The 13,734-nt window shown below is 56.2% G+C and overlaps 1 protein-coding gene across 2 annotated transcripts in view; it reads right to left on the bottom strand.

Annotated features, from left to right (window-relative positions):
- GNAO1 (guanine nucleotide binding protein (G protein), alpha activating activity polypeptide O) overlaps positions 1-13,734 on the bottom strand; it is a 159,739-nt gene that overhangs the window by 23,036 nt on the left and 122,969 nt on the right. For both annotated transcript variants that reach the window (XM_012657445.1, XM_012657444.1), the window contains exon 4: positions 1,579-1,739. In XM_012657445.1, coding sequence (XP_012512899.1) covers positions 1,579-1,739 — 161 coding nt within the window. The remainder of the gene's footprint in view (positions 1-1,578; positions 1,740-13,734) is intronic.

Below are 13,734 nucleotides of genomic sequence, written 5' to 3'. Positions count from 1 at the left end.
CCTCAGCCTCCCAGAGTGCTAGGATTACAGGTGTGAGCCACCGCACCGGCCTGGAACTGGGTAAAAATTTAAGGGGAGGATCTGATGAGCTGCCAGCAGGCAGACCTGGGTGGGGCGGGCAGGGAGAGAAGGGAGGAGGGCCGCTCTGGCCTCCAGGCTCTGGGTCTGTGACCTGAGCGTGCACAGGGAGCTGCAGACCCCAGCCTCTGGGTCACGGCCCTGCCCACCGAGGAGTCTGTGGGGCTTACCAGGCCTGGGGCCTAGGTAGCCATCACCCGGGACTCGCAGGACTTAGGTCTGTGCCCTGGGGACAGTCTAGGTGTGCAGAAGTGGCCTACTCAGGTCCCTAGTTTGTTAGCCACCATCATGGCCAATGGAAGTGTCCATGAGTAAATGCCGTGAGTTGGCCCTGGCCTCTGTTAAGATTAGGGTTTCTTAATCTTGGCACTATTGATGTTTTGGGCCAGATAACCCTTTGTTGCGCAGGCTGTCCTGTGCATTGTGGGATGTTTAGCAGCATCTCTGGCCTCTACCCACTAGATGCCAGGAGCACTGCGCTCCTTGAGACAATTAAAAATGTTTCCAGGGCTTCTCAGCCTTGGAGCACAATGGCCCCTGTGGTGAAGCCCTGGTAAGGATGGCTGAATCAGATCAGGTCAGAGCCCTGCGTCCTCAGCTAGCAGGATAAAGCCAGGGGCTCCTCGCTGGCAGCTCCCACTGAATGCAGGGTGCCAGACTGCAAAAGTGGGGTGCATCTGCTGAGAGCCAAGCTGCAATCCCAGTGTCTCCATGGCAGAAGACACGACCCTGACCAATACTGACCATCCCAGGGCTCTGGAGCCTCCGATCTAGGGGCCAAGGGCAGGTAACCAGGGAGGATATCCTTAGAGACACCTGGAGTGACAAAGCTGCAGAGGGCAGGCCAGTGACCCCTGCCACTGGTGGCACTTTCTCTGCCTTTCTCCTTCCTGCCCCTTCTAACAGCTCTGGCTTCTCCCGCTCCCCTCTTCCCCATTCCCTCCTCTCTTCTCTTCCTTCTCCTGCTCTCCGCTTTCTCCCTCCTCCCCCTTATTTAGTTATAACATGGTATTAAAGTATATGTTGATTATTTAACATATTTATTGAATGCAGTTATATATTCTTTATTCTTAATTTTGAATAGAGAAAAATTGAAATTTTATCGTTTTCCCTAAAATAAAATGGCACCATTTAAGTTATCTTCTGTCTACATGGCTCTTGGTTTGTATTTAAGGGGTCACAGGTTTTTTGAGCCATGGGAAAGAAAGGGCTGCTATGCCGAAAGCCTTCATTCTGGAGTGCCAGGCACTCTTAGAACAAGCGGGTGACAGGGTCCTGTCCTTGGGGGATTCCCACTCTTTGGTTGTCTCTTGTGCTCTCTGCCTTCCCTGGCCTCTTTCTCCTCCACTCGTCCTTCCCTGACACCCACCACTTGCAGCAGAATATCTCACAGCAGTGTGGCCTGAGCCACCAAGCCCTCCTTGCTCCACCAACGCCTGTGCCCCTTCTGGCGCCATGTCACTGCCCAGCTCCGGGCCTCCCTCCCCCGGGGACACTCACTATTTGGCAGAGTCGTTGAGCTGATACTCCCGAGACCGGTTGAAGCACTCTTGGATTCCTGAGTCACCCCAGAGCCGCATCATGGCGGAAAGCAGCTCTGCAGAGAAGGGCTCGGTGTCTTCCATCCGGCTCACCACGTCACACACCATCTTGGCATCGGCCTGTGAGGAGAGATGGGTGGGGGCTGTGAGGCTTCAAGGGGACAGAAGACCCCTGGCTTGGACTGTGCTAAGGGCACTGCCAGGGCAGTAGGATGACAGCTGTACCTGCGGCCTGCTCAGGAGAAGGGGCCACTATCTGAGCACCCCTGTGCCTCGGGACACGTGCACAGCGGGCTTCCCGGGACCTTTGGGCCTTCTGTCACATGGGAGTCCTAGAGCAGGAGTTTCAGGCCATGGCCCGGGGAGCCCTGGAGCATCCCGTGGGCAGGAAGGGAGAGTGGGCTGGGCTCTGTGCTCCACCTTCCAGCTCAACCAGCACCTCTGCTTTCATCTATTTTGAAAATGGGGTTTTGTATTTTGTTTGGGAAAAAATCTTAAAAATCAATGTTCTTGGCTGGAGTTGTAATTTTCTACACCTCTTACCCAAGGTGGAGCAGTCGCTGGAGCTGGGCTGTATCAGGGAGCAGCCGCCTGGCTGAGAATCGGGTGAGCTGAGGGACAGTGGCGCTAACCGCACCTTAGCGTGGGCAGCAGGGGGACTGGCTGTCAAGTCAGTGCAGAGGGTGACAATCCCTCGTGCCAACATTCAATCTCAAGAACTGAGGCGCTTGGATCGCCCAAAGCTAAAACTTAATTTTACTGATTTTTAATTATTTGTCTGTGACCTGTGGCCTATCTTCCTCTGGGTGCAGCCGAAGCCCAGGTCAAACAAGGCAAGGTAGAGGGGAAATAATGACCTTGGGCGCTCTCTCCTTCTCTGCCTCCTTCCCTCCTCATCGGAGTGGGTGTAGCTGAATTTGCTCAAGGCGCACAGTGTAGGCTGAGACTCAGCCGGAACCACAGAAAAAGTACTGCGTGATTAACAGGTTTCTCCCCTCCCCTATCTTGGGTACCAAACAGGGCTCCCCTGTTTTCAAAGACTACAATCAATAACACATGACATCAAAACCAGGAGTGTGGTGTTATCCGAAGACTCGGAAGGCTCTTGGAGGAGTCCCAGGACCGCACCACCCCAACCTTGCACTTGCAAGTAGCACTTTACAGTTTCCGGAGGACTCTCGCACGCACACATACGTGCTGCCTCCTCGGAGCTCCACGACCCCTCATGGGGGACCTGCGGCCGTGGGCCTGATGCTTGCCCCGCCTCACATCCAACCCCAACCCTTTGCCCTGCATTCACCTTTATAATGCAAGAAAAGATATAAACTTAACATACGATGTATTTTTAAAATAAAATTAATTTTGACCAAAAAAAGTACAGTTGACTTTTGAATAATACAGGTTTAAACTGTGCAGATCCACTTATACACAGATTTTTTTTCAGTAAATACAGCTGGCCGTCATATCTGTGGGTTCTGCACGCGCAACCAAAGGTAGACTGAAACAGTATTTGCGGGATGTGCAAACCACGGATACAGAGGGGCAAGTTTCCACACACTCCCTGTGGGACGTGAGTGTGCCTGGATACCCCCCACCCCCCGCCACCAGGGGCAGAACATGTTTCCTGTCTCCTTGGCTTTGGGTACAGCCACAGGACTTGCTGCGGCCCACAGTGTGTGTTTCTGCCTGTCCTTGTGGGCCTACCGCTGCCACGAATATGCCCAGGCTCTCTCGTTTATCCCAGGAAGAGGGCTTGGGACGCGCGGTGCAGAGCTGAACCTGGATCTCTGGTCCTCAGCTAAACGAAGCGGCTCGGTCTGTGGTGGCAACGGCTAATACAGTAGTAGTTGCTGTTTAAGTATTATCATCCCCATTTTATAGGTGGGGAAACCGAGGGCCATGGAGAGGAAGGTGCTCACCTGAAGTCACGGATGGGGAGTGGCAGGGCTGGAACTCAAGATTAGGAGCCTTCCGACTCCAGGGCCAGCCTCTGTGGCCAGACCCAGGTGTGCTGAGAGCGGTCACTGACCACAGCACCTCTGACGGCAAACGATACCTGGGGAGGGTCCAGACCAAGTGTGGCGTGGCATCACCCAGAAAGGTCTGCGCTCCATCTGAGACGATGGCTGCATTAATGTCTAACCGAGAGCAGGCGGGGGTGAAGCGGTGCTTCTCAAGCCCCCTTCATAGCCCTCACTGCCCTTGAGATTGCCTGCAGAGGGTTCCCGGGGACCGACTGGCTTCCTGCCTCTGCCAAAGGAGATCTCTGCTCCTGGTGTGTGGCGGGCTGCACGGTTTGGGAGTCGGCGCCCAGGACAGACGGTAGGCAAATACCTGGGTGTCCCTGCCCTCCTCGGAGACAATTCTGGGACAAGCTCCACACAGTCTCTCAGAGGATCCCCTGGGGATGGGGCCCCAGCTGCCCAAAGTGGCGGCCCGCCCACGAACTCACTCTACTGGGCTCCCTCCGCCCCTGTTCCCTCGCCACTGACCCAGTGCTTCCTGCAGTGACCTCCCAAATAGACGCCTTGTAAAACCCGATCCTTGTCTTGGGTCCGTTTCTAGAGGAACCCAAACCAGGACAACAGGGATCCGTCTAAGCCCAGGCCCCACACCCCCTGTCTGCTCATTCTTCTCATGCTTCTCTGGCTGACAGGACTTGGCTCAGATCACTCTCCTGACCAAAGAGCAAGGTGACTGCCACCCAAGAGGCCCCTCTGTCCCTGCCAATATCCCAGGAGTCCCTGAGAACACCTCTTCCATGTGACCACCACCCACCCTGAGTGCTGCGCCTCAGTGCGTGCTCCAGCTGCTTCGCATGCATGCATCCCAGCAACAGGGTGGGGGGCATGCTGGACCCTCATGCCCCAAAGCCCACAGTCCTGCAGGCACCTGTGGTCTTCCCCTGGGATTTTTCAAGTGGGGCCAGCTTAAGAGGCTATGACCCCAAAGTCATTGGTATCACCAAGACCTGTGTCCCCCAACCTGTGGAGAAGCCTCTCAGATAGAGCTAGCACAAAGCAGGAAAGTATCGAGGTGTTTGGGTCCCTGAGGCTGGGTCCCCTCACCCTCTCTGAGGTTGGTTTCTGCCACTCGCCCACACCAAGGCCCTGACTGACACCAGGTTCCAGAGGAGACACACAGCTATAGGAGGCAGACGCATGGAGCTGGAGAGGGCACAGGGCCAGAGTGGGCCCCAGTGAGTCCACATGGGCTGGGCAGTTGGTCCCAGCACTGCCTGGGCCCCTCCTCCAGCTGCCTTCCCCCTGGTTTCAGCCTGCACAAGTCCTGGAGCCCATAGTGAAACTGAGCCCCTCCTGGGGTTTGGGAGTGGGATACGCCAGGCCTACCATTCCCTGACCTGGGAACACCAGAACTGGAACATTTTATTCATGGTGCAATTACTATTACTAGACATTACTCTGCTGCAAGCCCTTTCAACCCCCAACCCTCCAATTAAGCCAGGGGAGGGACAGACGACCCAGCCCAGGCACGTGGCTCAGGGAGTGAGTGGGAAGTACTGGAAATCCGCGGGTGTCCTTTGGGGTGGGAGACACGAAGGAAATGAGGTCAGCACCTGGAAGGTTTGTGGCCAACTAAAGGTCCTGTACAAAAGGTATGTGGGGCCAAAGCCTTTACTGGAGACGTTTCCAGAATCGAGCTGTCTGGCTAAGTGGCTATTTACATGTCAGAGCCTGTCCACTGCACAAGGTTGATGGGAAAGTTCCGGCAGCGGCGCCCGCTCCCCACTGCCTGCCCTGGGAAGGAGGCTACAACTGGCTGGAGGCGGGAAGGCCGAGCCCACCTGCTAACCCAGATCCAGGTCCCCAGGGGCATGTCCCAACCACCCCCTGACATGGAGGCTGCCCACCAAGGGAGCCTGGCCTCTGGGGTTCAGGGCTGGGCTTGGCGTACCCCTGGTGGCAGTGACCTGCAAAGCTAGGACTGGGGCCTGGGCTTTGGTGCCCGGGCAGACAGTGATGACTCAGTGAGGTGGGTGGGTGGGCAAGGGTGGCACTTCCACCTGGGGCTAAGAACAGTACAAGGCCTACGAGTCAGGGACCTGTAGCTGATCCTGCCTGGCCCACCTGGGGGATCTCAGTGTGTTTTCCCATCTGAGGAATGCGGGTGTGGACCTGGCCAGAGTTTTCCAAACTTCCTCCTTTGGGCCCCTCCGTCATGGTTTCTGCCCATCTGTGGAGCACCCGAGGGGCAGGCAGGGCTGGCAAGACTTCCTCCAATCTGAGAACCCTAGAGCCAAGACCCACTCCAGAGGGTGCGATTTATAAACTGTGGGCCCCCACAAACCCACTTTGTCTTCCTATCTTTGTTCTTCCATGCACGACCTGGAATTTTATGAATCCCATCCCAGGGAGATGTATTCCACAGTTTGGGGAATGCTGACTCCCTGGGATTCTCCAGTGGACAGCCCAGGGGGCTGGGGCCTTCCCTGCAGCTTTGCATCCTCAGGGTGTTGGGGGTGGGGGCGGGGTCCTGAGCGGGCAGCACCCCCCACCCCCATCCTTCCTGCTCTCTCCTGACTTCCCCACTGGCCCAACTGCTCAAAGCCAAAGACCAGGAGTCCTGCCTGACTTTGCCACTTCCCTCCCATGCCCAGTGTCCTGTCACTTCTCCTCATCTCTTCTGTCACCCTGAGTCCAAGCCACCGCCATCTGTCTCCTAGCTGTCCTTAGTCTCCTCTCAAGGGCTCCCTGCCTCAGTCTTGCTTCTCTCCAGTTGGTTCCCTACAGAGCAGGAGACTGTTAGTTTCCTCTTAATATCAATTCCCCCCTTCTCCTTTAGAAAAAGGACCCCAAATTTTTAGTTGGGTACACTGATATCAATAAAAAGATTGTGTTTCCTAATTTTGCTTGCAGGTAAGTATGACCATGTGACACGTTCTGCACATTCAGAGGTAAGCTGAAGTGCTGTGAGGTCTCTGGAAAAGTCATTTTAATGGGAAGGGGAACCTTTTTCTCCTACTCCCTCCTTCCTAATGCCTAGAACTTGAGTGTGATGGCTGGAGCATTAGCAGCCCAGCTGGATCATGAAGGCAAGGTCCACAACATAGGGACAGCAGAATAGTGATCTAAAAACTTGTCCTTGACAAGACTCCATGCTATCCACAGTCATACTAACACTATTTTAAGTGTTTTTTTTTTTTTTTTTACACTTAGAATAAATTTCTATCTTATTTAAGCTACTATTTTTAGGGTCTCTGGTATTCAGTCAAACCTAATCCTAATGGATACAATAATTTTCTCTGTTTAAATTATTTCAATAGCTTCCCATCATTCCTAAATTCCAAACTCCTTACTGTGGCCTATAAAACCCTTGCATACCCCTCTGTCCTAATATCCTCCCACTTTCCCCTCTCAAGGGACCCCAGCCACACAGCCTTTCTTTCTGTTCCCCAAATAAACTGGAGTAACCCACCTCAGTGTGCTCCATCTGTCCAGGTCACTCTTGCCCTGGCCCCTCCTCATCTCAAACGTCACTTCTCAGGGAAGCCCTCCTTGATACCCCCAGGCAGAGTCCGCTCCCATGGTGCACGGAGCCCACCGTGTTACAGCTAGTGCTGTATGAGCCTGTTCCTCAAAGCAGGGGTAGTTTCCTGATTTCTCACGGTTGGTACCTTGGGCCTCGCACAATGCTTTGTAGCTAGTTCGTACTCAGCAATGAGTGTGGGACGAATGGGTCCTCGGCATTTTAATTTTAGGCATGGCCCCAGTTCCTTACTCCACCACATCTACCCACCAACTCTGGCCAATGTGAACAATATTCATATCTCATTTAACCCCTATAGCGACCCTGCTAGGTAGGTATCCTGTTTAGGGGTGGTAACCTGCTCAAGATCACACAGCTGGTAGGTAGGAGAGAAAGCCCGGACTCAAAGTCAACCTTCTCTACTGTGCGACGGTCAACAGCCCTGGACTTGCATCTCGGACAAGGCCTGGCCACCTGAGGCCAGAGCTGAGGACTCACTGGTGCCCAGCCCAGCCCCCTAGCAAAGTAGAGGGAGGTGGGTAAAAAGGAAGGACCAGGCTTGGAGGGGAAGGAGGGGCTTTGCCAGTATGCACTTGCCTGACCCAGTCTGAGTGGCAGGGGTGGGGCTAAATCTGCCCTCTGATTCTAGGGGTGGACACATGCTCTAGGCCGGGCCGATCCAGCCTGCTGGCCTGTGAACCGTCTGGGTGGATGAAGAATCCATATTTGTCTAATCAGACTAACAACTGCTCCCCTGCCCCAACCAGCCCCAGGACAGCTGTAGGAACTATTGGGAAAGAGAGACTCTCAAAGAGAGGGCCCACCCGAGTGTGGAGCCACCACAGAGGAAAGCAGAGCTGAGAGAGGGAGACACCCGAGTCATGGCGACACGGCAGCACCCGGATTCAGCTATGCCTGCAGCCACACAGACCTCTGGGCTTTCTAGTTACCTGAATCTATCAATCCCTTGATTTTTGAAATCCGGTTAAGGATATGTCATTGGTTTGTTTGGCTTATGCTTGTACTTGTACCCCAAGTCCTATCATGCCCACTGGTCTGCCAAGGCTAATGGGGTCTGTCTCCTCCAGGAACACCCCTCCCATTACTGCGCTCTGTGGGGCTCTGCTGGCATCTGAGTCCACTCCTCTCTTGCTGCAGGACCATGCCCTGGGCACAGTGCCACATGCGGTGCTGCATTTCCTGCGTCGAGTGGCTTCTCTCTCCCACAGGACTGGCATGGCACTCACTGTGTTGTTGGCACTGGCCACGTGCTGGACACTACAGGCAGTCTGCTGGGATTCGGTAGACAGTCCTGTAAGGAGTTCATGAACATGTGTGTCTGCCCAAGGAGTGGGCCCCCCTTTCCACCACTGCCCCCACTGTTTGAGGCCCAGCTGCAGAGGAGGGGGGGGTGCTCTCCTGCGTGTGAGCGGGAACGTGACTGCATTTGCTCAGACAAGCCCTCCTGGGTGGGATGGGTTGTGCACTCCCTGAGTGCCCCCACCCCTCATCCTCCGCCTGCTGGAATCACCCGTGTTTGATGCCTGGCTCTCCTGCCACCCCACGCCCTCCAAGGAGCCTCCTCCACCAGCCTCCTTTGGTCACTCCCTCCTTGGCCTTCCTAGTCCTGCACCATGCAGCCTTCTGGGGGCTCCAGACCACAGACCAGGGAGCTACCCAGACCTGGGCCTCTGTCTGGAATCCCAGCTCGAGCAAGGGCTTAACCTCTCTGAGGCTTGGTGTCCTCACATGCAAAATGGGGGTGGCAGCAGCGTTTTCTTCACAGGGCTGCTGTGTGAGCAGAGAGCACTTAGCACCGAGCGGAGGCTGTGCTGGCGCCCGCCCTGTGGACGAGCGTACACCACCCCACCTCTCGGCCTGTCCAGGGGCCACGGAGAGAAGAAAAGATCAACCTGCCTGCCCTTACGATGATCTCGGGGCATGGGAGGAAGATGGGACTCTTCTCTGGGCGTGACTGGGACTGTGCACTTCTGAATGTCAACAGCAGGAGCCATGCCATTCTTATGGGTTTAGGATTAGGAGGCTTCGAGGCTGTGACTCCTCAAGGCCACCTGCAGGGTTCCTTTTACCACATCAATGACTTAAACACAGCATTAACATTTTTTTTCACTGTAGCCAGTGTAACCTTTCTGGTTAAATGATATCTTACTCATGGTGTTGACACAGAAATGGCTGAGCCTGCTCAAGGTGGCAGTGAGGCATTGTGGGGGGCCCTGGGACTCTGGAGAAGCCCCTCTGTAAACCTCTGCCTGCATCCATGAGCAGCTGGAGACAGGGCCCAGGGTGCCCCCCGGATGGGCTGCTTTGGGCTCTTGCTGGCCAGCAGGGTGCCCTGGGTGGGGGTGGGGTAGTGCAGCCCCGGAACTGGTGGCACACAGGGGGGTCCTCGCCGTGGTGCACAGCCGGGAGCCTCCTTCCTCGAAGACGTGCTGCTGGGGACTGGTCATCAGCGTGCTTGGGAAGCAGCATGAAGGCCCGGGTGACGATCAGAGGGACAGCTCACTGGTACCCAGCAGTGAGGAGCACTGCTTTCAGAAAGCTGTCCCCAGCCAGCTAGTGGGTCGCTGAAGCAATGAGGAGGGGCACAGGCTCCCAGTGCCCAATCAGGGCCTTGTCCATCTGGCTTCCACCTGCTCAGAGATGTAGCTAATGTCTGTCTGTCCCGTGCCGCACCCCAGGGGTGGAGGGCTGGTGACCAAGAGAATCTGGGCAATTGGAAAAGAAAACTACTCACACGCCAGATACCGTAGGGACTCGGAAGTGCCCAGGTATATTCATTGTCTGAAACCAGGATAGCAAACTGCACTTTTAACACATGGTTCTTCAAAACCCCTCCCTTCTCTTCAGGGCATGTAAACATCAGGGGCGAAGAGGTTTGGAGCTGAAGTATAATAAAAAGCCTCTTTCCGCTTAAGGGATGAGATGCAAAGGATGTGGTGGGGAAATGAACATGGATTTTTAGTCGAGTGACCAGATTCAAATCCTAGCTCTGCACCTTTTTAGCTATGTGACCTTGAACAGAACACTTTACCTCTCTGAGCCCCTGTTCTCTCATTAGCTCCCACCACACAGGGCTGTCTGTGCAGATGAAATGGGCTGAGGATGTGACACAGCTCTGCCACATGAAAGAGCCCTGCAAATGTTAGTTATTATAGGCAAAGATGAAGTGCCTCAGACACAAACAACAAGCTGACAAAATAAGCCTGCTTTGTACAAGACTTTCCAGGCAAGCATGATAATCTTGATAACAATAATCATAGTAATTATAATAATAACCCCTTCCACTGGAGGAGCTGTTTTGGATCGTTCAGAGCTTTCCTCCATCGCTAATCTTTTAGGCCAAGGGAAGTGTGAGTGTGCACGCACACACGACACACCAGGCCTCCCTCCAGTCGCAGGGAAAAAAGCCTCCATCAGCCCCACCCGGTCCCACGTGCTGTTATCCCTGCACCCACCAGGGGGCAGGAACGCACAGGCCAACAGGTGAGGGCTGAGCCGGAGACCAGGCAGTGGCCCCCGCTGCCTTCCTTGGGCTGCTGACCTGCTCCTCCAGGGCAAAGGGCAGAGAGACCCCAGGCGCTGGAGGCCCAGCCTGGGCACTGCAATTCCAGCAGGTGGAGAATGGTGGTGGGGGCGGCGTTCTGGGCACTTAGTAACTGCCAGACCCATCCCACCCAGGCCCACACGTCCAGGGAAACACAGCCCCGTTTCTCTCACACACAGGAGAGCACCCTCCCCTCCTCTCTGCAGCTGGGCCTCGGAGCAGTGGGGGCTCTCCCTCCCACCCAGGCAGGGTCTGCTTTCCTGGCCCCGGGCCGGCAGATCGCTGACTGACTCTCCTGGAAGTGCTACCACCCCAGGGGCATGTTAGACATCTGTGCCCCGTCTTCAGTAGTGGCAGTAACTGGGGCTCTACAGGCATCTGGTGGCTGGGGGTGAGGCCCGTTTGGGCTTAGGTGTCTGAGCCAGGCCTGTGCCTGAAGCATGCCGTCGGTTCATGGGGTCTCTTAAGGGAGTTGGGATCCTCGTGGGTCCACCATTGCTCTAGGGAAGGGAGCCTTCCAGGCTTCCCAAAAAGACCCATCAGCAGAACAAAGGATTCAGCACTGTTTCTTATCTTGCTTTCCTTCTCCAGTTAGGATGATGATCCTTCGTTCCCTCCTGTCAAATCCATCCCTTCTCTAGGCAGCCATCCTCACAGCCTGTGCCACCTCCCCGGGCCACCTCCCTGTCAGACCTCGTGCCTCCACCCAGTTGGCTGCCAGCCCCATGCACGTCCATCCGCTCACTGCCCCCAGCCCCACCCTTCCCAGCGCCTGTCTACCCCGTAACTCATCTGCTCCTCTGACCCGCCTCGCCGCACTCATCCATTCACCTGTCTGCTCGCTCATCTGCTGTACACCTGCTAGGTGGCACACACCGAGTGGGGTCTTGGCCTTAAGGATTTTCACATGTGGCATGAAGGGAATACACTGCCTGCACCGCCCCAGCCCAGCAGCTGGTGCTTTGAACATGGCGGGGAGAAGAGCCGCCTTCGACTTTCCCTCCCTCCCTCCACCCCACCGTTCCATCTTTGTCAGGGGCCGTGGCCTTGTTAAGGAAGGCTTTCCCAAGGCCTCTGTCTGGGTGCAGAGAGCAGTCCAAACTTGCTTGACTCCTATGGGATTTGCCCTAAGCCCTTCCGAGAACCTTCCCTGTTTCCGGCCCAGGCTGCCTCCCGTGCAGGAGCAGAAGGCTTGGGTTTTCAATCCTAACTTTCTGCAGAGTCACGTCCTTTCCAGCCTCCTAACACTTGGATCTCCAATTATTCAGAAGCAGCTTTTTCCTAGAGAGAAGCTGGTTCACTATGTATCTTCAAGAACCACGGGCTTGGGGGTGGGGGCGACTGTGGCCTGAGTCCTCGGGTTCCTGCACTAAACAGCTAAAAGTGTTTCTCAGAAACCGTCTGTCAGCCCCTGCAGTTGGTGTGTCTTGGCCCAAGTCAGGCAGGAGGAGCCAGGGCCAGATCAGTGAACGTTCCTTTACCACAGGCTGGCTGACGTCTCTCGTGTGAAGCCCAGGGCTGGGTGCTGGGGACAGACCCGCCAGCACCTTGGCTCTTCCCTGCCCAAGTCTGCAGGCCGGTGGGGGTGTCAGGTGCAGTGGCACCAGGGAAGGATGCTTCGCGGCGGCAGAGCAAGGAGGAGCAGGCGCACAGGCGGGGATGCGAGACCGGTATGTCTGGGAGATGGCAGGGCACAGCCAAGACGCTGGTGTCCCCTGGGGGCGCTTGAGGAGGGAATGAAAGGGAGGCAGGCAGAGACCCAGGCAAAGCCGAGGGCCCTGCTAGGCAGCAGCAGGTCCTGAGGCACCAGATGCCCTTCCAGCCATCAGCAGGGCCTGAGGACAACGGTGGGGCTGGGAGGTCCACGCAGCCCTTAGACACTCAAGTAAAGACAGCCTCCCTGCCGCACATAGATGGCAGGGAGGTGCACGCACGGACGGCTTCTCAGCCAGGCTGCCGGGCACGAGTGTGAGCTCGCGCTCCAACCCCGGTGGGGCGGCCCTGACATGTGAAAACCCTTCCCCAGGGGGCCTCGAGGAGCAAATGCTAAACCTTCTGTATGCGGAGCCTGGGGCGTGGGCTCTCTGCCGTGCTGCCTCGGCGCCCGGGCCCCTCCTGTGGGTTTCGGGGAACTGTCAGTCCGGTGTAGAGGGGGCCCGAGGGCGTGGGGAGGCCCGCCGGGGTGTGGCGGGTGTGCAGCTGCAGGATGGAGGCCCCACCCAACTTTGTCAGTGGCAGAAGACTGTCCTGGGCCCCGGGGGGCAGCAATGTGTTTATGTCACCAAGGCTTCTGACCACCTCAGGTCTCAGAGGATGGAGTGCGGATGCCGCCAGTCTAAGCTCCAACCATCGCCCCCTTTGGGGAAGCTTTATGTGGTGCCACTTTCTCTGGGTGCCTTCTTCCCTCGTGGCGGTTCCAGACCTGCCAGTCTACACCTCGGGGGCGTCTCTCCTGGATGGTGGCTCAGCGTCCACCACCGTCTGGCTGAACCACCAAGCAGGCGCCGTCAGTCGTGAATAAACTGTGAGGTGAATGGGGTGGGAACTTCCGATGTCTCGATGCTCTCACCCCCCACCTCCCTTCTCCTGAGCACAGTGTTCTAAGATGGGAGGAAAGAACTAAAATGGGGTAGACTACATTTCTAAGAAACGAGCAAGGGCGGCGGGAAATCACCCACCCAGAGCTAGTCAAAGGGAAGGAAAAATGATAATGGCCAACCTCATCTCTTCAGAACACGAAATGACGATGGTGAATAGTTTAATTAGAGCAGCCTCGGCCGGGAGCTATCGGCAACACAATTATGGGGAGAAAAGACAGTGCTGGAACACTCCACGGGGCGGGGGTGAGACAGGCAGGTTCTGACGCCGATGCTGGGCCGACGGGCGCCTCTCCCCAGGCTCGCTCACTGACAGCCCACCCTGCCCCCTCGCTGGGGACATCAGTCCCCCACCGTTCACCAGAGTGGTCAGGTGCTGTTTTTGCTAGGAAAGGAGCAGGCCACCTCACTTCCAGGATCTTGCTGCCCTCTGCCTCTGCCTGTGGTGTCCCCAACTGCACAGGGA

The sequence above is a fragment of the Propithecus coquereli genome, unplaced genomic scaffold (genome assembly GCF_000956105.1).
Source record: "Propithecus coquereli isolate 6110/MARCELLA unplaced genomic scaffold, Pcoq_1.0 Scaffold540, whole genome shotgun sequence".
NCBI classification, from domain to species: Eukaryota; Metazoa; Chordata; class Mammalia; order Primates; family Indriidae; genus Propithecus; species Propithecus coquereli.
Note: the sequence above shows the minus strand (reverse complement) of the source record. Positions and strands in the feature narration are given on the sequence as shown.